General features: G+C 47.1%; 2 protein-coding genes across 2 annotated transcripts in view; both read left to right on the top strand.

Annotated features, from left to right (window-relative positions):
- The window catches only part of gspt1l (G1 to S phase transition 1, like), a 36,347-nt gene extending 20,188 nt beyond the window's left edge, over positions 1–16,159 (top strand). The window contains 6 exon segments of the mRNA XM_083649132.1: positions 2,448–2,541; positions 3,925–4,005; positions 7,336–7,509; positions 11,590–11,679; positions 14,436–14,604; positions 15,801–16,159. Of these exon segments, the coding sequence (XP_083505258.1) occupies positions 2,448–2,541; positions 3,925–4,005; positions 7,336–7,509; positions 11,590–11,679; positions 14,436–14,604; positions 15,801–15,853 (661 nt within the window). The 3' untranslated portion in view covers positions 15,854–16,159.
- Positions 16,160–17,837: 1,678 nt separating this feature from the next.
- On the top strand, positions 17,838–21,549 carry LOC310787692 (uncharacterized protein; the record flags this gene model as incomplete). The annotated part of the gene is made up of 2 exons (XM_083649176.1): positions 17,838–18,349; positions 21,343–21,549. The coding sequence occupies one exon, from the start codon at positions 17,838–17,840 to the stop codon at positions 18,336–18,338; it is 501 nt and encodes a 166-aa protein (XP_083505302.1). The 3' UTR covers positions 18,339–18,349; positions 21,343–21,549.
- Between the last annotated feature and the right edge of the window lie 2,723 nt (positions 21,550–24,272).

Below are 24,272 nucleotides of genomic sequence, written 5' to 3'. Positions count from 1 at the left end.
CAGTGTCTGCTTGTAGATGGTATTACACCTGACACTAAGACAACACAGTGTCTGCTTGTAGATGGTATTACACCTGACACTAAGACAACACCGCGTCTGCTTGTAGATGGTATTACACCTGACACTAAGACAACACAGCGTCTGCTTGTAGATGGTATTACACCTGACACTAAGACAACACAGTGTCTGCTTGTATATGGTATTACACCTGACACTAAGACAACACAGCGTCTGCTTGTAGATGGTATTACACCTGACACTAAGACAGCACAGCGTCTGCTTGTAGATGGTATTACACCTGACACTAAGACAACACCATGTCTGCTTGTAGATGGTATTACACCTGACACTAAGACAACACAGCGTCTGCTTGTAGATGGTATTACACCTGACACTAAGACAACACAGCGTCTGCTTGTAGATGGTATTACACCTGACACTAAGACAACACAGCGTCTGCTTGTAGATGGTATTACACCTGACACTAAGACAACACCATGTCTGCTTGTAGATGGTATTACACCTGACACTAAGACAACACAGTGTCTGCTTGTAGATGGTATTACACCTGACACTAAGACAACACAGTGTCTGCTTGTAGATGGTATTACACCTGACACTAAGACACCACAGTGTCTGCTTGTAGATGGTATTACACCTGACACTAAGACAACACAGTGTCTGCTTGTAGATGGTATTACACCTGACACTAAGACAACACCGCGTCTGCTTGTAGATGGTATTACACCTGACACTAAGACAACACCGCGTCTGCTTGTAGATGGTATTACACCTGACACTAAGACAACACAGCGTCTGCTTGTAGATGGTATTACACCTGACACTAAGACAACACAGTGTCTGCTTGTAGATGGTATTACACCTGACACTAAGACAACACAGCGTCTGCTTGTAGATGGTATTACACCTGACACTAAGACAACACAGTGTCTGCTTGTAGATGGTATTACACCTGACACTAAGACAACACAGTGTCTGCTTGTAGATGGTATTACACCTGACACTAAGACAACACAGCGTCTGCTTGTAGATGGTATTACACCTGACACTAAGACAACACAGCGTCTGCTTGTAGATGGTATTACACCTGACACTAAGACAACACAGCGTCTGCTTGTAGATGGTATTACACCTGACACTAAGACAACACAGTGTCTGCTTGTAGATGGTATTACACCTGACACTAAGACAACACAGCGTCTGCTTGTAGATGGTATTACACCTGACACTAAGACAGCACAGCGTCTGCTTGTAGATGGTATTACACCTGACACTAAGACAACACAGCGTCTGCTTGTAGATGGTATTACACCTGACACTAAGACAACACCATGTCTGCTAGTAGATGGTATTGCACCTGACACTAAGACAACACAGTGTCTGCTTGTAGATGGTATTACACCTGACACTAAGACAACACCATGTCTGCTTGTAGATGGTATTGCATGGCTTATTTACAACTGACAGTAGCAGGTCACTGCCAAGGTGGCCTTAAGCTTGTTTTATGGTCGCCGCGTGGGGGAGGAGCGAGGGCTGCGAGCCCCGGCTAAATTCCTACACTGATCTGATCGCCTCTTCAGAACGGCCTTTTCAGAGAGCTCTGATCAAACCGGATAGAGCAAATATCGTCCGATCGTTACTGTGCCCGATCAATCGGAGCACCCCTAAATCCATCTCTTTTACTGCAAAGTATAGGATGAATCAGGGTGACAAAAGTATTTCCGGGTGCCACTGCAGCAGAAACTAGTATTAAATAAAGCTCGGTCAAACAAACGTTAATCTCAATAACTACCGTAAATTCCGGACTATAAGCCGCACCTTTTTTCCCGTTTTTTGGCCTTTTTTGGCCCCTGCGGCTTATATAACGGTGCGGCTTATCTATGGATTTTTTCAAAAAAAAAAAAAAAAAAAAATCTCTTTTTTTAGCACTCTTTCTAACTATAAATCCTATATAACTATAATAAGTTTTAATTTCCTCTCTTGCCCTCTTTTCACCACACTGTATGACACTGTGTGCACTGTAAAAAACAACACAGGTGGTGTTGTGTTATGTTGTTTTGTTGAAATGTTAATAAATGGGAGCTTCCTCAAACAGCCATCTCTTTCCCGACAATCCCCTCTGTGCATGAACCCTTACATATGGTAATTAAACATTAAAACACAATAAAAAAAATACCATTAAAACACCCGCGGCTTATAGTCCGGTGCGGCTTATATAAGAAAAAAATAGTCAACTTTGCAGGTGCGGCTTATACACCGGTGCGGCTTATAGTCCGGAATTTACGGTATACATCAAATTGCTAATACAGTACGGTAGTTAGTATGTAGTGCTAAAGTTGTGTGAACTGTCACAGTTTTAAAATGTGTTATTTCAATTTGTGTTCTGTATCTCAACTTACTCCTGTCTTGGTTTGCTGTCATTGCAGAGGGTTACCATTCATTCCACACTTGGACAGTTTGCCAAATTTCAACAGATCAAGTGACGGCCCTATCAGATTACCAATAGTAGATAAATACAAGGTAAGATCTTTCTCCTGCCCAGACTTCATCTAAAGGACCTGTCAGATTACCTATAGTAGATAAATACAAGGTAAGATCTTTCTCCTGCCCAGACTTCATCTAAAGGACCTGTCAGATTACCTATAGTAGATAAATACAAGGTAAGATCTTTCTCCAGCCCAGACTTCATCTAAAGGACCTGTCAGATTACCTATAGTAGATAAATACAAGGTAAGATCTTTCTCCTGCCCAGACTTCATCTAAAGGACCTGTCAGATTACCTATAGTAGATAAATACAAGGTAAGATCTTTCTCCAGCCCAGACTTCATCTAAAGGACCTGTGAAATGAACTCCCATTACTTTGACTTCCTGCAGATCAGAGCATGTGTCATGGTGATTCTGGTGAACTCATGTTGTTCATTGTGAACGCATGGCTCCACATTCTTCTTGCCCTCTCCCCCGTCCCGCCAGGACATGTCTCATGTCCTCTCCCCCGTCCTGTCAGGACATGTCTCATGTCCTCTCCCCCGTCCCGCCAGGACATGTCTCATGTCTCATGTCCTCTCCCCGTCCTGCCAGGACATGTCTCATGTCCTCTCCCCTGTCCTGCCAGGACATGTCTCATGTCTCATGTCCTCTCCCCTGTCCTGCCAGGACATGTCTCATGTCCTCTCCCCCGTCCTGCCAGGACATGTCTCATGTCCTCTCCCCTGTCCTGCCAGGACATGTCTCATGTCCTCTCCCCTGTCCTGCCAGGACATGTCTCATGTCCTCTCCCCCGTCCTGTCAGGACATGTCTCATGTCCTCTCCCCTGTCCTGCCAGGACATGTCTCATGTCCTCTCCCCCGTCCTGTCAGGACATGTCTCATGTCCTCTCCCCTGTCCTGCCAGGACATGTCTCATGTCCTCTCCCCCGTCCTGCCAGGACATGTCTCATGTCCTCTCCCCTGTCCTGCCAGGACATGTCTCATGTCCTCTCCCCCGTCCTGTCAGGACATGTCTCATGTCCTCTCCCCTGTCCTGCCAGGACATGTCTCATGTCCTCTCCCCCGTCCTGTCAGGACATGTCTCATGTCCTCTCCCCTGTCCTGCCAGGACATGTCTCATGTCCTCTCCCCCGTCCTGTCAGGACATGTCTCATGTCCTCTCCCCCGTCCTGCCAGGACATGTCTCATGTCCTCTCCCCCGTCCTGTCAGGACATGTCTCATGTCCTCTCCCCTGTCCTGCCAGGACATGTCTCATGTCCTCTCCCCTGTCCTGCCAGGACATGTCTCATGTCCTCTCCCCTGTCCTGCCAGGACATGTCTCATGTCCTCTCCCCCGTCCTGTCAGGACATGTCTCATGTCCTCTCCCCCGTCCTGCCAGGACATGTCTCATGTCTCATGTCCTCTCTCCGGCAGGATATGGGCACCGTGATTCTGGGCAAGCTGGAGTCGGGCTCCATCAGCAAAGCACAGCAACTCGTCATGATGCCAAACAGGGTAAGAACTTTCACTAACCTTTTCTTAGACATGTTGACTGCTGCTGAAGCTTGGACTGTGCCTCAGAATGGGGAAATAAACATTAGGCCCTGGGCTTTTGAACTTTTAAACACATTTGCCATTTACACCAACATAGTCAATTAGGATTGATAAATGTGTCTAACTTTCCATTTATTTAGTTATACCAAGATACTAGAGCTGCAACGATTAATCGATTAGTCGATCGACAGAAAATTAATCGACAACTATTTTGATAATCGATTAATCGTTTTGAGTACAATTTTAAGAGAAAAGGTCTAAATTCTCTGATTCCAGCTTCGTAAATGTGAATATTTTCTGGTTTCTTTACTCCTGTATGACAGTAAACTGATATTATCTTTGAGTTGTGGACAAAACAAGACATTTGAGGGCGTCATCTTGGGCTTTGGGAAACACTGATCGTCATTTGCCACCATTTTCTGTCATTTTATAGACCAAACAACTACGGTAATCGATTACCGTAATCGAGAAAAGAATCGACAGATTAATCGATTATGAAAATAATCGTTAGTTGCAGCCCTACAAGATACCATAATTAATTTCACAATGCTGTATTGATTGTTAAAATGCTACACAGGCAAACGGGGTTGCATCATGTTTTCGTTGCTGTTCAAACGGTGTTGGTCGTGTAGGCTGTGTGTTTGGGTTTAGTTGTTGCTAGGGCTGGGTCGGTTTGAATAGAGCTGCAACGATTAATCGATTAGTCGATCGACAGAAAATTAATCGACAACTATTTTGATAATCGATTAATCGTTTTGAGTACAATTTTAAGAGAAAAGGTCTAAATTCTCTGATTCCAACTTCGTAAATGTTAATATTTTCTGGTTTCTTTACTCCTGTATGACAGTAAACTGATATTATCTTTGAGTTGTGGACAAAACAAGACATTTGAGGGCATCATCTTGGACTTTGGGAAACACTGATCATCATTTGCCACCATTTTCTGACATTTTATAGACCAAACAACTAATCGATTACGGTAATCGAGAAAAGAATCGACAGATTATTCGATTATGAAAATAATCGTTAGTTGCAGCCCTAGGTTTGAAAATTTTAAAACCGGTTCGATATTGCCGTCTAAACCGGATCGAACCGGTTCTTTTGTAATTTAAAAAAAATAAAAATAAAAAAAATAAGCAGGGCTCCCGAGTGTGGCCCATAACTGTTTGTAGTGCAACTTCAGTCCACCTGATAGCGATAATACACCTCTAAGCTGGTATTGTCAACCAGCAATGATACTGAATAAAAAGAAGCAGGACACCTGTGTAACAAACACACCCTGTATTTATTTCTCATAACTATTCAGCTTAACTTTTCTTCAAACATCAACATAATAAACAAAATAAGACTTTTGCATACTAGTGCAACTTGAGAAGAGGCTAATACGAACAATAGTGCAATCAGAATGGACTGGCAAAAAAAGATTTTTTTTTTTTTTTTTTTTTTTTACGTTTTTTCGGTTCGCACGTGATCAAACCGGTTTGGGCTCGTACACCGAACCGAACCGGTAAAACCGGAAATCGACCCATGCCTAGTTGTTGCAGGTCTTTTTTCCTCAGATTCAATCTGGGACTATAAGAGAAATGTCACTATCAGACGCAAATAATTGCGTGTCTTGTTAAATTAACAGTCGATTACTCGGGCAGGCCTAACGTTAGCTGCTGGCTCTAAAATGTGGCTAACAGCACCTAATGGTAACGTTACGTTATTGTTTCTGATACATGTTTAAACATTGAAATGGGAGCTTACCTCTGGAAATTCCTTAACTGGTTGTGGACGTGATCTGCTATGACACTTGCCATGTTGACAAGGCTCTTTCCCTCGGGAAACGTACCGTTTTGCTAGCGACAAGCCGAAAACCATGCAGACAACAAGAAGCCGGTGTGAGTGTGTGTCTGTGTGTCCGTCTGTCTGTCTGTGTGTCCGTGTGGGGGAGGCGAAGAAAGTGCTGATGTATCTGGTAGGGATGCACCGATATGAAGATTTTGGCCGATGCCGATAACCGATATTAAGATTGCTGTTATGGCCGATAACCGATATTTACCGATGTCGATATGATCTGTATAATAACACATTTCTATGATAATACAATTTTGTCCATACTGAAAAACACGTGTAAACACTGAATTTGTAAAAGTTATACATTTCTTTATTTCAAAAACATTTGTGAAAGCCCATAAATCATAGATTTACTGCATTATTTCATCTCAATGTGAAGGATTTGGCTGATACCGATAACCGATGTTAACATTGCAACATCGGACCGATACCGATATGTTAAAAAATGACTAACATCGGCCGATACCGATATGATTGCCGATATATCGTGCATCCCTAGTATCTGGTATTGATAAACTCGATGCTGTAGTATCCGTTTAAAATGTTTAGTATCGAGTAAGTACTGAAGTATCGATATTTTTGACAACCCTAGCCCAAACACCAGCTCTGCATGTACAGGGCTCAGTTATAAATTGTAGGGTAAAGTTACTGCCGTGTATGTGTATGTGGCTCTGGCTCTGCTGCTCCAAAGCAGTGGTTCTGTTGGAACCAAGATCTCTCCACAGTGTAAACGGGCCTGATCCATGCATACATGCTCTGCTGCATCCCTGTATATTCTCTTTGCTTCTGGTGACTTGCATCATATTTTCATTGCTGTTCAAACACTGTGGGGAGGTTGAGAGTTTTCAGCTCTAGTTGTTGTTGCAGGTCGACTTTCCTCAACTTCAATCTGGGACTATAAGAGAAACATCGCACTTGTCACATGCAAAATAATTTTGGCCAGGTTCAGACTTCAGGCAAATCCGATTTGTTGCTAAAGTCATTATCTTGATTGGTTTCCCAAATCTAATTTGGGAGAGTGTCCATACCGTCCATAGAGAGTGTCCATACCGTCCATAGTGTCCATAGAGAGTGTCCATACCGTCCAGAGTGTCCGAGTGTTGTACTTATTGAATTGATGTTATTGTAACAGCAATCTTAAAGATGGTGTGGATACCCAACATGTATTAAGTAGGGCTGCCACAAACTATTATTTTGATAGTCGACTAGTCACCGATTATTTTTACGATTAGTCGACTAATCGGATCATAAATTGCAGCTTATCGCACAATTACTCAATCGCTCTGATTTAGCTATCATCAGCTTCTAAATTTAGCTTCAAGTTGTTTTAAGCATGTGCCAACTAAAAATAAAGACAATTAAGACGGCCTGGCTCTTCTCTCTCTTGGCTGTTCTGACTTTTTTCTCCGCCTTTCCTGGCTGTTCTGTGGTGTTTCTCCCTCCCTCTCGCAGCATGTGGTGGAGGTGCTGAGCCTGCTGTCAGACGATGTGGAGACAGACGACGCTGAACCGGGGGAAAACCTCAAGCTGCGACTGAAGGGCATCGAGGAAGAGGAGATCCTGCCCGGCTTCATCCTGTGTAACGCTGAGAACCTCTGCCACTCGGGGCGCACCTTCGACGCCCAGGTCAGCCTAAAGCCCCCTCACATGATACGCCCGCTCGATGCCCAGGTCAGCCTAAAGCCCCCACACATGATACGCCCGCTCGATGCCCAGGTCAGCCTAAAGCCCCCTCACATGATACGCCCGCTCGATGCCCAGGTCAGCCTAAAGCCCCCTCACATGATACGCCCGCTCGATGCCCAGGTCAGCCTAAAGCCCCCTCACATGATACGCCCGCTCGATGCCTAGGTCAGCCTAAAGCCCCCTCACATGATACGCCCGCTCGATGCCCAGGTCAGCCTAAAGCCCCCACACATGATACACACGCTCGATGCCTAGGTCAGCCTAAAGCCCCCACACATGATACGCCCGCTCGATGCCCAGGTCAGCCTAAAGCCCCCTCACATGATACGCCCGCTCGATGCCTAGGTCAGCCTAAAGCCCCCACACATGATACGCCCGCTCGATGCCCAGGTCAGCCTAAAGCCCCCTCACATGATACGCCCGCTCGATGCCCAGGTCAGCCTAAAGCCCCCACACATGATACGCCCGCTCGATGCCTAGGTCAGCCTAAAGCCCCCACACATGATACGCCCGCTCGCTGCCTAGGTCAGCCTAAAGCCCCCACACATGATACGCCCGCTCGATGCCTAGGTCAGCCTAAAGCCCCCACACATGATACACACGCTCGATGCCTAGGTCAGCCTAAAGCCCCCACACATGATACGCCCGCTCGCTGCCTAGGTCAGCCTAAAGCCCCCACACATGATACGCCCGCTCGCTGCCTAGGTCAGCCTAAAGCCCCCACACATGATACGCCCGCTCGATGCCCAGGTCAGCCTAAAGCCCCCACACATGATACACCCGCTCGATGCCTAGGTCAGCCTAAAGCCCCCACACATGATACACACGCTCGATGCCTAGGTCAGCCTAAAGCCCCCACACATGATACACACGCTCGATGCCTAGGTCAGCCTAAAGCCCCCACACATGATACACCCGCTCGATGCCCAGGTCAGCCTAAAGCCCCCACACATGATACACACGCTCGATGCCTAGGTCAGCCTAAAGCCCCCACACATGATACGCCCGCTCGATGCCCAGGTCAGCCTAAAGCCCCCACACATGATACGCCCGCTCGATGCCTAGGTCAGCCTAAAGCCCCCACACATGATACGCCCGCTCGATGCCTAGGTCAGCCTAAAGCCCCCACACATGATACGCCCGCTCGATGCCTAGGTCAGCCTAAAGCCCCCACACATGATACGCCCGCTCGCTGCCTAGGTCAGCCTAAAGCCCCCACACATGATACGCCCGCTCAATGCCTAGGTCAGCCTAAAGCCCCCACACATGATACGCCCGCTCGCTGCCTAGGTCAGCCTAAAGCCCCCACACATGATACGCCCGCTCGCTGCCTAGGTCAGCCTAAAGCCCCCACACATGATACGCCCGCTCGATGCCCAGGTCAGCCTAAAGCCCCCACACATGATACACCCGCTCGATGCCTAGGTCAGCCTAAAGCCCCCACACATGATACACACGCTCGATGCCTAGGTCAGCCTAAAGCCCCCACACATGATACACACGCTCGATGCCTAGGTCAGCCTAAAGCCCCCACACATGATACACCCGCTCGATGCCCAGGTCAGCCTAAAGCCCCCACACATGATACACACGCTCGATGCCTAGGTCAGCCTAAAGCCCCCACACATGATACGCCCGCTCGATGCCCAGGTCAGCCTAAAGCCCCCACACATGATACGCCCGCTCGATGCCTAGGTCAGCCTAAAGCCCCCACACATGATACGCCCGCTCGATGCCTAGGTCAGCCTAAAGCCCCCACACATGATACGCCCGCTCGATGCCTAGGTCAGCCTAAAGCCCCCACACATGATACGCCCGCTCGATGCCTAGGTCAGCCTAAAGCCCCCACACATGATACGCCCGCTCGATGCCCAGGTCAGCCTAAAGCCCCCACACATGATACGCCCGCTCGATGCCCAGGTCAGCCTAAAGCCCCCACACATGATACACGCGCTCGATGCCTAGGTCAGCCTAAAGCCCCCACACATGATACGCCCGCTCGATGCCTAGGTCAGCCTAAAGCCCCCACACATGATACGCACGCTCGATGCCCAGGTCAGCCTAAAGCCCCCACACATGATACGCCCGCTCGATGCCCAGGTCAGCCTAAAGCCCCCACACATGATACACGCGCTCGATGCCCAGGTCAGCCTAAAGCCCCCACACATGATACACGCGCTCGATGCCCAGGTCAGCCTAAAGCCCCCACACATGATACGCCCGCTCGATGCCTAGGTCAGCCTAAAGCCCCCACACATGATACACGTGCTCGATGCCTAGGTCAGCCTAAAGCCCCCACACATGATACACGTGCTCGATGCCTAGGTCAGCCTAAAGCCCCCACACATGATACACACGCTCGATGCCTAGGTCAGCCTAAAGCCCCCACACATGATACGCCCGCTCGATGCCTAGGTCAGCCTAAAGCCCCCACACATGATACGCCTGCTCGATGCCTAGGTCAGCCTAAAGCCCCCACACATGATACACACGCTCGATGCCTAGGTCAGCCTAAAGCCCCCACACATGATACGCCCGCTCGATGCCCAGGTCAGCCTAAAGCCCCCACACATGATACGCCCGCTCGATGCCCAGGTCAGCCTAAAGCCCCCACACATGATACGCCCGCTCGATGCCCAGGTCAGCCTAAAGCCCCCACACATGATACGCCCGCTCGATGCCTAGGTCAGCCTAAAGCCCCCACACATGATACGCCCGCTCGATGCCTAGGTCAGCCTAAAGCCCCCACACATGATACGCCCGCTCGATGCCTAGGTCAGCCTAAAGCCCCCACACATGATACGCCCGCTCGATGCCCAGGTCAGCCTAAAGCCCCCACACATGATACGCCCGCTCGATGCCTAGGTCAGCCTAAAGCCCCCACACATGATACGCCCGCTCGATGCCCAGGTCAGCCTAAAGCCCCCACACATGATACGCCCGCTCGATGCCTAGGTCAGCCTAAAGCCCCCACACATGATACGCCCGCTCGATGCCCAGGTCAGCCTAAAGCCCCCACACATGATACGCCCGCTCGATGCCTAGGTCAGCCTAAAGCCCCCACACATGATACGCCCGCTCGATGCCCAGGTCAGCCTAAAGCCCCCACACATGATACGCCCGCTCGATGCCTAGGTCAGCCTAAAGCCCCCACACATGATACGCCCGCTCGATGCCCAGGTCAGCCTAAAGCCCCCACACATGATACGCCCGCTCGATGCCTAGGTCAGCCTAAAGCCCCCACACATGATACGCCCGCTCGATGCCCAGGTCAGCCTAAAGCCCCCACACATGATACGCCCGCTCGATGCCTAGGTCAGCCTAAAGCCCCCACACATGATACGCCCGCTCGATGCCTAGGTCAGCCTAAAGCCCCCACACATGATACGCCCGCTCGATGCCTAGGTCAGCCTAAAGCCCCCACACATGATACGCCCGCTCGATGCCTAGGTCAGCCTAAAGCCCCCACACATGATACGCCCGCTCGATGCCTAGGTCAGCCTAAAGCCCCCACACATGATACGCCCGCTCGATGCCCAGGTCAGCCTAAAGCCCCCACACATGATACGCCCGCTCGATGCCTAGGTCAGCCTAAAGCCCCCACACATGATACGCCCGCTCGATGCCTAGGTCAGCCTAAAGCCCCCACACATGATACGCCCGCTCGATGCCTACGTCAGCCTAAAGCCCCCACACATGATACGCCCGCTCGATGCCTAGGTCAGCCTAAAGCCCCCACACATGATACGCCCGCTCGATGCCTAGGCTCGGCTGCAGCTCGGGGGCGGGGCTGCAGCTTGGGGACGGGAGGACTGAGGTCAAGATCGCCCAACACTACGGCACAGTGAAGCTGAAATATCCAACTGAAGGAACACAAAGATACTTTAGGGGGTCTTTAAGCATCTCCACAAACAGCCATAAATAGTTCAATGTAATCCTGGAAGCTGTTGTGAAAGTGCTTTAATGTTTATTTTTTCGTGGTGGTGTTGTCATTGTTTGACACTTTTCCCCCTTTTGCAGATTGTCATCATTGAACACAAGTCCATCATCTGCCCGGGTTACAACGCAGTCCTCCACATTCACACCTGCATCGAAGAAGTACAAATTACAGTAAGGCCTTTCCTTCATAACCATTATGGATCAATCATCGTAAATGAAGCATAAATACACCAAATGTTGACTCAGGGTTCAGTACTTGAAAGTGGCAAAAATTGCAAGTTGAGCAAAACAATGCAATATTTTTTCCTGACTACTTCTTAACTCATTGAATGCCAATGACGACAGCTGTCGTCAATTCAAATACTGACGTAGAGTGCCAATGACGACGGTTGTCGTCAATTGCGTTTTTTGGCGGTGGGACGTGGATCAATCCCTGATACATCTCTGGTACAACTATTGTAGCTATTGGAGGTCTATAACCTATTTTACAGAACCCTTAGGTGGCGACAGTGCTCTCCACATAACAGAAAGGCAAGGAAAAAACAAAGAAGAAGTCGTTATGGAAACGGAAATCGCATCGCATCCGTATGCATCGATATGCTGAAGCACGTTACTGCAGCTGTGCCTGCAGCAGCCAATCTGCTCCCACAATTGAGCCGCTCTGTGTCGGTTGCGACAGCACATCCGCACATCCACACCGTGGAGTTATTATTCTCAACTGGAAGCATCGTTGCCGGTGACAAACACACGCGGAACGCTGTAAAAAAGCTGCACCCTTCACTGTGCGCACAGCAAACTCAGCAGAGAGCCACCACAGACAGGAGGAGGAGTGTGCAGTTGAGGCGTGGCGGGGCGGGGTGGGGCGGGGCGGGGGGGGGGGGGGGGCACGCAGAGCAGCACGCAACACCCAGACAGACCCAGGCAGCAGGACAGGATTGACAAACGCAAGCCAGAATATCCGATGCCCACCAGCAGCAAATCAAGACCAGCAAGAAGCTGCAACCAGCAGCGCACGCAGGGGCCAGCGCTGCTGGTTGTAGCTAAAAATATTATTCTGCCAAACAAAATTCCCTGGCCTAAACTGTTTTATTGAAGGAAATTATTTTTGAGGTGTGACTACATTAGAAAAGATTAGCTTCAGAGTCAGTGTGTGCTTGAAATGTTTAATTTCACAAAAGGCCAATTATCTCAGCTTCTAGAAAAAAATTGCTGTTTTTGGATGAATCAAGCTATCTTCTCCGGCTCATAACTAAAGAACGGAAAATGGGATCAATAAACTTTTTTTTGCAGATGATAGAATAGAGTCTCATCGTTCTTTGTGCGTGTTCAGTGTTTACATAGTAATATCACACAATATTCTGTGGGCCTCGAGAAATCACTGAAAACGCTCTGAAACTCTGGCACTGGGAGCGTCCGTTCTCCAAAAGTGGCTGGCACTCAATGAGTTAATGGCAACTTTTCTCAAAAATTGCAATGGAATTTGCCAAGTTTTATGTGATTTTGTGGTGAAATTGCAGGAACTGGCAAAACTTGCAAGTTGAGGAGGCGGTTTTGCTGAGCAATCGATGGGATTTTGAAACATTGCCCCCACAAATATTACAGAGATTAGTTGAATTTCTATTAATTTTTGCGATTGCAAAATCCCAATTTCATGGAGGAACTGCCTAGTGGCAACCATGTTTACTGGCAGACTTCAGAACCATGTTTACTAGCAGACTTCAGAACCATGTTTACTGGCAGACTTCAGAACCATGTTTACTGGCAGACTTCAGAACCATGTTTACTGGCAGACTTCAGAACCATGTTTACTGGCAGACTTCAGAACCATGTTTACTAGCAGACTTCAGAACCATGTTTACTGGCAGACTTCAGAACCATGTTTACTAGCAGACTTCAGAACCATGTTTACTGGCAGACTTCAGAACCATGTTCACTGGCAGACTTCAGAACCATGTTTACTGGCAGACTTCAGAACCATGTTTACTGGCAGACTTCAGAACCATGTTTACTGGCAGACTTCAGAACCATGTTTACTGGCAGACTTCAGAACCATGTTTACTGGCAGACTTCAGAACCATGTTTACTGCCAGACTTCAGAACCATGTTTACTGGCAGACTTCAGAACCATGTTCACTGGCAGACTTCAGAACCATGTTTACTGCCAGACTTCAGAACCATGTTTACTGGCAGACTTCAGAACCATGTTTACTAGCAGACTTCAGAACCATGTTTACTGGCAGACTTCAGAACCATGTTTACTGGCAGACTTCAGAACCATGTTTACTGGCAGACTTCAGAACCATGTTTACTGGCAGACTTCAGAACCATGTTTACTGCCAGACTTCAGAACCATGTTTACTGGCAGACTTCAGAACCATGTTCACTGGCAGACTTCAGAACCATGTTTACTGCCAGACTTCAGAACCATGTTTACTGGCAGACTTCAGAACCATGTTTACTGGCAGACTTCAGAACCATGTTTACTGGCAGACTTCAGAACCATGTTCACTGGCAGACTTCAGAACCATGTTTACTGGCAGACTTCAGAACCATGTTTACTGCCAGACTTCAGAACCAGTGGATCCTGAATGTGGAAATGCAGGTTGATTTTGTCGTGCCATTAGCGATATTCACCTTAAGTAGAATAGACAGTGTGGCTTGAGAGACTAACAGGAAGTGTAAACACAATCGGAGGTTCTGTTTGTGTTTACACTTTCTGTGACTCATAAACGTAGTTTGACTCATATGTGAGTCAAACTAGGTTTGACCAGGTGAGTCAGACTAGTTTGAGCAGGTAAAACAACCGGAGTTTTGAACGGGAAGTCGTGACACAATGGGTCAAGTGGGCGGGGCTACATAAGGTGAATAGCTGCAATCACTTCCTCATGGAGTCTGGTACACTTTTTCCCCTTTCCTTCTCCTTGCAGGCCTTAATCTGTCTGGTAGACAAAAAGTCAGGAGAGAAGAGCAAGACGAGACCACGGTTTGTCAAACAGGACCAAGTGTGCATCGCCCGTCTCCGCACGGCAGGAACCATCTGCCTTGAAACCTTTAAAGACTTTCCCCAGATGGGACGGTTCACCTTACGAGACGAAGGTAGGCAACCCACAGCAGCTCCCAGGGTGATGGGCCTGGGGCGTGGAGGAGTGTGAGTGCACTTACCGGTAATTAAAAATATCCAACAACAGAAATTATCATACTGGTAACTGGTTACAAAATTAATTGGTTCCATCAGGCTACTTTCTAATTGGTGTTTTTTACTGTATTCTTCACTTGTTTGACTTGAGGTTTTGCTGTTGTTGGATCTCATCCAATCTGACAAGAGCCTCCTGTTATGAAAACAATAATGAAAATGTATTTGCACATCCTCAACAAAGGATTAAAGTCAAACAATTGAAATGCAAACTTAAACCTTAAACTTAAACCAAAACCAAACTATCCAAACCAAACTATGATGTAAAGTAGGGGTGCACAGATCGATCGGCACGCAATCTGTATCGGCCGGTTTTGACCTCAAATATACGATCGGCTGATTGCCGATATTTCTTTATATAAAATAAAATAAAAGCCCTATCACTAATCAGGCTTTCCAAATGATATAAAATACAATGCCAATTGGTATTATTGAAGGGCAGAAATAATCGACCGAAATAACGTTTCCAAACTTTTTGAGGAGTTTAAATATCGTGATCGGTGATCGGTTGGGCAGATATTTCCCATAGGCGATCGGCAATGGGTGATTGGTGGCAAAAAACGTGATCGGTGCACCACTAATGTAAAGTGACAATCGATGTCATCAGTAAACCAGGGAACTTGCTTCCACAAGCCATTGAGTAAAGTCAGTCCAATGAAACTGTAGTGAAATGATCAGCAACAGGAGCAGGTGTGGTCCACGGTCCACCAGCTGATGTATAAAGGTCACTACCACAGGTGTTTCACACGTAGCAGTTCAATAAGGACCTCATGGAAATAAATACTAGTCTTTTAGATGCATCAGCACATGCAAATGTTGGACCTTCTGGCAAGCATATCACTAGTATAATAAGGCAGCCAGTTCCGCTCTGTGGTTCACAGTTGCTCAACTGAAGAGGCGATGCAGGCGTGGGAGCGCCACGGCCGAGGCACGCTAGCAATGAGCGCTCAAAGTCAATAGAACAACCAAAGAAGCGTGCGAGACAAGCTCAGCACGCTATAAATGAGCATGCAAAGTGCACGATATTTCTAGTAAATATAACGACCTCTTAAAAAAGATCCACTTCTTGTTGATTGACGTTGTGTCCGTCCCCCTGCAGGTAAGACCATTGCCATCGGCAAGGTGTTGAAGCTGGTTCCTGAGCGGGACTGAAGAGGTACGGTGGCCTGCGAGTCCTGGTGAGAAGGAAGGGGCGGAGCCAAGTCACGACCCGCCCAACACTGTTGTTCAGCGGTGACGGCGACTCCCTCTCACGCCCCCTGCTGCCTGCCCAAGATACAGCTTCAGAAAAAAAACTCTCAACCTGTTTTTAAGCGATGGAAAAACCAAGAAGTCCACACAGATGAGTCGGCTTTCTCATATTGAGAGCTCAGCTATGCCATTTCTGGGTTAGCCCCTCCCACATTCCCACCTACCTACTCTGGCCTACTCATGATTAAAGATTATTTTTCTCTTCCATTTTTTTTCTTGTTTCATCAATGAGAATGACCAATGGCAGAAGTGATATCTGGAAACGGATGTGGACCAGGATTTGCTTGGGATACAAAAATGATTTTGAAAAGTAAATTGCAAAATACCTAGTTTGAACAAATTTAACCAGTGAAACCAAAATGTTTATTGGGTGTACATGTCTTATTTGCTTTGACCCACTTTTTGGTTTCTTATCAGACGTTCTGGCAGTGTGCTCAAATGTTATTAAAGCAAACTACTATGACAATAAAATATTAAATTGGGAAAAACAAAGCATGTTCATTTGCAGAGCAAATTCCTGTAGGAAGCTGGCATGAATATTTTACCCGAGGTGATTATTTGCTCCAGATTCTTGATGTTGAATAAAGGAAATACCAGTTGCATTCTACTAAATAGTTAAAAGAGCTCTAAAGTCATGTTTTAAGATTTATATCAAACTGGAAATGTCACACGCTTTGTGCGCTCACATTTCTAGCGTGCTTATGAACTAGCCTCTCCTCCCCAATGCAGGGGCTTATATTCACCTTATGTAGCCCCGCCCACTTGACCCAGTTCTGTTATGACTTCCTGTTCAAAACGCTGTCTGTTTTACCTGGTCAAACCTAGTCTGACTCACTGGCTGATCTTAGGGGTCTGCACACACCTTAAAAGCCCCTCAGCAGTGTTAGCCACAGTTGACAATACTGTACTGTCACAGGACGTGTGAATACAATAGGAAGTAATTGGCTGACCCCTGTGTTGGAACATAAGGTGAATAATCTATTTATTGTCTTGGCTGAACATGATTCCAATCAATGTTTGGCAATTCCCTTTTATTTTACTTTCGTTTATGTCTACTAATGTTCCTTTGTACTTGACTTCTCACCTGCAGGTGATTTTGGTATAGATGGGCCGTTGTATTTAAGCCAGTATTATTCTACCATATAGTGGCCTGTATGCAGATTCAGAATATATACTTTTTTTTATCATTGCAAAGCCACAGCACAGTAAAGAGGTTATTAATGTGACATCTACATTTTGATCTCAAAGTGCACCAGATTGATGCATTTTACTTGCAAAATCTTCCGGCGGTGCATGCTCCCGGACGCCCCTAGGGGGTCTGCGGTCCGCAACCACCTCAACTCCAAATCCTGTGGGAAATACTATGATCTTCTTTTGATAACTATAATGTCATATTTTTTTCACTTCCGTTCACTGAGCCTCCCCCCCCCCCCCTCCCGAATCTGTTTGGAGGCCTGACAACCACTTTGAAAACCTCTAGCTGAGAATAGACCCCCCCCCCCCCCAACTGGCATCAGGATCGGGATCCTGGAGGGTCCCTCCGCGTCCACAGCCCCTGCAGGCTGAGAAGAAGTCAAGTCAGCATGCATGATTAGGATATATCAGGACATGGACATGTCGGCAGATGGAGCTCTGGAGTGTGTAATGGGGAAAGGGGGGGAGGCAGTGAGTGCCCGCCCCTCCTTCCTCTCACCTGGCCGCCACGCCTCTTCTCTCAACGCCCATGAAGCCAGCCAGGCTACCTGTCCTGAACACTCACCTGGCTCAGCTTACCTGTCCACACAAACGGCTGTGAAACCCAATGCCGCCGGCGGCGGACAGCCGTTGAGAGCGGGGTGACTGCGGGCCATAGCACGGAGTTGAGCGCCAGTGGAAAAGCCCCACCATGGAGCCCTCTCCCCGGGGTCTGGGCCGCTGTGCCTGTGCCTTCTGGCTGGCCGTGGCCTTTGACCTGTTCGGGCTGCTGGTGCTGTTGCTCGGGGTGTTCGCCGACGTCTTCTTCTATGACTTCCTCATCTACGCCGGCTCCATCATCATCTTCCTCAGCCTCGTGTGGTGGGTGTTCTGGTACACCGGCAACATCGAGGTGCCGCCGGCCGAGCTGGAGGACGACGTGGGGCTGCTGAAGAAGGAGCGGGCGGGCGGCGGGCTGGGCGGCGCGGTGCGGCGCCTCTCCAGCCGCGTGGCGGGGGGCATCAGGAGCTCGCTGCGCAGGAACGGAGCCGCCGGGTCGGGCGCGCACGCCAGGGTCGCCCGGCAACCGGAGAGTCTCCCGGTCCCCATGGCAACGATAAGCCCGCGGGAGGATAGCCCGCACACCGTGTCTGCAGCGGTGGATTGTGACGTAGCGATGCCGCACACAACCACGGAGACTTCGCCCACGTAGCCTATGTCAAGGTGAAGAAGCCATATTCATAACGCTATATTTACGTTAGCCTACCAGGTGTGCTTCATATGAAATGACAATTAATGATCTATAGCCTAAACATTATTATACACACACAGGCCAATCCTATTGACTAGGTTTTGTTTACACTGTCACTTTGTGAGAATAATGAAATATATATATTTTGGTTTAATATCAACTAGACTGAAACACACACCAGAGCTATGCCTAACTACCTTATGAACACATTTTTTGAAGTGAGGACAACATTTCATAGCCTACATTTAAATGGATGCTGTTGATTTTCGTCAATTACAATTGCAATCTGTCATATTTGACAATTTTATCCAAATCGAGGAGGGTCAGCGCCATACACATGAGATGTAATGGAACACAAGCACGGTTCTAGTCAGCAGAACAATGAATAAGTAGGCTACCATAAAGCTCAGTTCTGGTCCAAATAGGTGCTACAGAGTGTATATAGAATTAATCGATTGCATCGAGGCAGCTAAAGAGATAGCCTACAAATTCATAGTTCATTGAATGCACTTCATAGCCCAAATCAGATGCTTAATTTCAGTGAGACTTAATCATTGTCATATTGGTAACAAATCAAATCAAAGGCTACCGTACCGCCTCTAAGCTATGGAAAGGATATTGATTTGACTGAAGTTGTAACGTTGCTTTATTGACAGAATGAGGACCTGAAAGAAGCCGTTTGTGCCTACATGCACTCAACATCCTTATCACCGATTAACCATTAACCAAACGGCTCTCTCAAAAACAAGGCCAGTTTGTTCAAACAATATAAAGGTGAACCTGGAACTTCCTCAAAAACCTGCCAGAGATCCCCTGCTACAGCAACCGTGTTCATATGACACTTACTACAACACTGCTGTCAGCCATCACACTTACTACAACACTGCTGTCAGCCATCACACTTACTACAACACTGCTGTCAGCCATCACACTTACTACAACACTGCTGTCAGCCATCACACTTACTACAACACTGCTGTCATCCATCACACTTACTACAACACTGCTGTCAGCCATCACACTTACTACAACACTGCTGTCATCCATCACACTTACTACAACCCTGCTGTCAGCCATCACACTTACTACAACACTGCTGTCATCCATCACACTTACTACAACACTGCTGTCATCCATCACACTTACTACAACACTGCTGTCAGCCATCACACTTACTACAACACTGCTGTCAGCCATCACACTTACTACAACCCTGCTGTCAGCCATCACACTTACTACAACACTGCTGTCAGCCATCACACTTACTACAACACTGCTGTCAGCCATCACACTTACTACAACACTGCTGTCATCCATCACACTTACTACAACACTGCTGTCAGCCATCACACTTACTACAACACTGCTGTCAGCCATCACACTTACTACAACACTGCTGTCAGCCATCACACTTACTACAACACTGCTGTCATCCATCACACTTACTACAACACTGCTGTCATCCATCACACTTACTACAACACTGCTGTCAGCCATCACACTTACTACAACACTGCTGTCAGCCATCACACTTACTACAACACTGCTGTCAGCCATCACACTTACTACAACACTGCTGTCAGCCATCACACTTACTACAACACTGCTGTCAGCCATCACACTTACTACAACACTGCTGTCAGCCATCACACTTACTACAACACTGCTGTCAGCCATCACACTTACTACAACACTGCTGTCAGCCATCACACTTACTACAACACTGCTGTCAGCCATCACACTTACTACAACACTGCTGTCATCCATCACACTTACTACAACACTGCTGTCAGCCATCACACTTACTACAACACTGCTGTCAGCCATCACACTTACTACAACACTGCTGTCATCCATCACACTTACTACAACACTGCTGTCATCCATCACACTTACTACAACACTGCTGTCAGCCATCACACTTACTACAACACTGCTGTCATCCATCACACTTACTACAACACTGCTGTCAGCCATCACACTTACTACAACACTGCTGTCAGCCATCACACTTACTACAACACTGCTGTCATCCATCACACTTACTACAACACTGCTGTCAGCCATCACACTTACTACAACACTGCTGTCAGCCATCACACTTACTACAACCCTGCTGTCATCCATCACACTTACTACAACACTGCTGTCAGCCATCACACTTACTACAACCCTGCTGTCAGCCATCACACTTACTACAACACTGCTGTCAGCCATCACACTTACTACAACACTGCTGTCAGCCATCACACTTACTACAACACTGCTGTCAGCCATCACACTTACTACAACACTGCTGTCAGCCATCACACTTACTACAACACTGCTGTCAGCCACCACACTTACTACAACACTGCTGTCAGCCATCACACTTACTACAACACTGCTGTCAGCCATCACACTTACTACAACACTGCTGTCATCCATCACACTTACTACAACACTGCTGTCATCCATCACACTTACTACAACACTGCTGTCAGCCATCACACTTACTACAACACTGCTGTCAGCCATCACACTTACTACAACACTGCTGTCAGCCATCACACTTACTACAACCCTGCTGTCAGCCATCACACTTACTACAACACTGCTGTCAGCCATCACACTTACTACAACACTGCTGTCAGCCATCACACTTACTACAACCCTGCTGTCAGCCATCACACTTACTACAACCCTGCTGTCAGCCATCACACTTACTACAACACTGCTGTCAGCCATCACACTTACTACAACACTGCTGTCAGCCATCACACTTACTACAACACTGCTGTCAGCCATCACACTTACTACAACACTGCTGTCAGCCATCACACTTACTACAACACTGCTGTCATCCATCACACTTACTACAACACTGCTGTCAGCCATCACACTTACTACAACACTGCTGTCAGCCATCACAGTTCATTTGACACGTTTAGTTTTGTAACAACGTTTCCTCTTTTCTCCTGAACAGAGACAAGAGTTTAGTTCCTGCAGCACGGACCTGAGGAGGCTCTGCATCGTCTTCACACTGTCTTCACCAGCCCAAACAACACTACAAACCTCTTCAAAACAACACAGATTTCCACTTTCAAAATGCGTGCAATGTGTACGTACGCCAAAGTCACATTTTGCAGAGACCGGTGCATCTTATATGCACGATATGCACGCGGCTGCAACTAAAACAACCGACAAATTTCACATTGCTTAACTTGAAAATGTTGGTTAAGTTTAGGCAACTAAAACAACTTGGTTAGGGGCGTCTAGGTAGGAGAGGTAAAAGCACTCGCCTACCACCATGGAGACCCGGGTTCAATCCCCCCGGCGGTGGTCGGCTACCTCCAGCTTGGTCAGACGTTCCTACAGGTGTCTGCACTGCAGGTGGGAAGCCGGCGGGGTATGAGTCCTGCTCTCTGCACTAGCGCCACCTCTGGTCGGCCAGGGCGCCCGTTCGGGGGAGAGGGGAACTGGCGGGGGGGGGGGGGGGGTTAGCATGATCCTCCCATGCGCCATACGTCCTGCCGGTGAAATGGCTCGCTGTCAGGTGAAAGGAAGCGGCTGGCAACTGCACATGTATCAGAGGGAGCATGTGCTAGTCTACAACTCTCCCCATCAGCAGAGGGGGTGGAGCAATGACCGGGACAGCAGGGGGAATTGGCCAAGTACAATTGGGGAGAAAATGTACTCCAAAAATGGATCCACTCCACACATTAGACAGATCCACTCCACACATTGGAACGTTTGGCGTTTTCACTGCACACAATTTGAAAGTGGAAAGTGATGTTATTTGTACGGAGATTGAAGAGAACGAGCTGCTTCAACAGACTCTCAACTTCTTTTTTGCACTGTCTGCTTTTTAATGAACATGTTCATCATTTATTTCAATAGCTGTGATTTGTTAACGATCGATCAATCCCAGAAGAAAAATAGCCATGTGTGTATTTGTCTGCTGACGTTTCTCATGTTTGTTTGTTTTTTTACTGTTTTTCTGTCGTTTTGTCAAAGTCTCTTCTGGCAGCTAATGTGGCAACATGGAGTTTGGTTGGGAGTGAAGTGAACAGGCCTCCAGTTGATTATTGATCAGACAAACCATGGTTTTGATGTGCCTTGTTTTTATTGAACTGAATCTAGTGAATAAATATCATCTATGTGAGACTACAGCTCCATTAACATCATGTCCAAGTCAGAGAGGTTCTTGACAGCTGCACACTTGTATGTAGGCCTACCTGCTCATGCAGCTTCTGAAGCGTCTATCAAAAGTCTATACTTCCTTAATGTTCTACACATTTTCTTGCTTTTAGGCCTGAAATGAAAGCCCCCAAATAAAGGTTTTCCACTTTAACTTGGATATAACAACCAGCAAAATAAAGTTAAAAACAAAAATAGTAAAGTTTAATGTGTTTAAGATGGAAAACTAAAACAGCTTGGTTGCTTCAGTAATCAGTATACATACATACATACATCTTACTAATATAATTGGGCAGCCTGCGAGCCTGCCAAGGAGGCGGGACCGGCGAGCTGCGTTTGCGAGCCCGCGCAGCAGGCGAGCCAGCGAGCGATGCTAGAAAGGAGCGTGCAAAGCTCAATTTCTAGTTCAATAAATACTTCAGAGTAGAAGCACTTTCTGCTTTGATAACACAAGAACATTTTCTCCCATTTGTCTTTGCAGAAGAGTTCAAAGGTCAAATCACAAACTGACCTTGAAACATCATAAAAAATGCATTAAAAACTAGATATCAGCTTCTATAGGCTACAGCAGTGATACTCAACTTGGGGCCCGGGGGCCAGATGCGGCCCGCAATAGGGTGCTGAGTGGCCCCCCGGCCATTTTCTAATTCATAATGAAAACTAACATTAAATAAGTTTGACTGAGCTTTAGCTAAATTGTCAAATATCACAGCCTGCTTGCTGCCCAGGAACTTTTTAAATAAGTTAACTTCCCTGTGTTTGCATTGTTGCTCTCATTATTGCTTTGATTATTTGTTTGCATTCTGCTTGGTGCTTCACATTGATGCTATGTGGGTTCATGACAGAGTAACATTGTCAGACTAAACTCTGGCTGCACCCCAAAAACCTACAATCTGCTACAGAAAAGTTATTATTAATATGTGTTTATTAACGGGCCCCTGGCCTCCTGTTATTTTGCAAAAGTGGCCCCCGGGCAAACCAAGTTGAGCGTCCCTGGGCTACAGGATGAAATAGTGATGATCATTTGTGAAGTTGTGTTAAAGCAGTAGAGCACCACAGGAATGAGTCTGGAAGTAGCATGAAACGTAAATGCATTTCTTAACGCGATTTTCAGAAAACGCTTCAAAAGTCAAAAAAGTGAATCACGTTTGTGAAGATTATCCTACTGAACACAAATGACCACTCCCATAAACTTTAACCACAGACCTTATTTTATGCAATTTAGTGAAATTCCCATTCTAAAAGCCCATCGTTCTCTTTTCCCCTGAAGATCCAACATGTCCGGGATTTCCACCTTCTGAATAAGAAAAGATGTCATCCCTGCGGTTCTCTATAGATTAGATTAGGTTAGATTCTTTAATGAATTTGTTTTCAGTACAGTTCATACGTAAGCTATGGTCCAACATTGAACATCGTAATACATAAAACACAATAACAATACACAATACAGTCATAGCAGCAGAGATATGGGGTTTGTTATAGAGAGTTCAGTGTCCACTTAGTTTGAACTTGACGGTTATTCAGCACTTGCAACAGACCCTGCTTGTAACCCTCATAAAATAACCCATAATAACCCCCCATAAAACTACTGGCAGCAGCCTCCCTGGTTCCCACCCATGCAGATAAGAAGCCTCACCATCTCAACCTTTGGACCCAGATGGCTGTTTACTGTGCTGCTTTCTCTGCTCCTTTATTTCTGCTTTACTTCCTGCCCCA

This window comes from Poromitra crassiceps (assembly GCF_964638095.1).
Source record: "Poromitra crassiceps genome assembly, chromosome: 13".
Lineage (NCBI taxonomy): Eukaryota > Metazoa > Chordata > Actinopteri > Beryciformes > Melamphaidae > Poromitra > Poromitra crassiceps.
The sequence above is the reverse complement of the archived record's forward strand: the minus strand, read 5'-3'. Positions and strand labels throughout refer to the sequence as shown.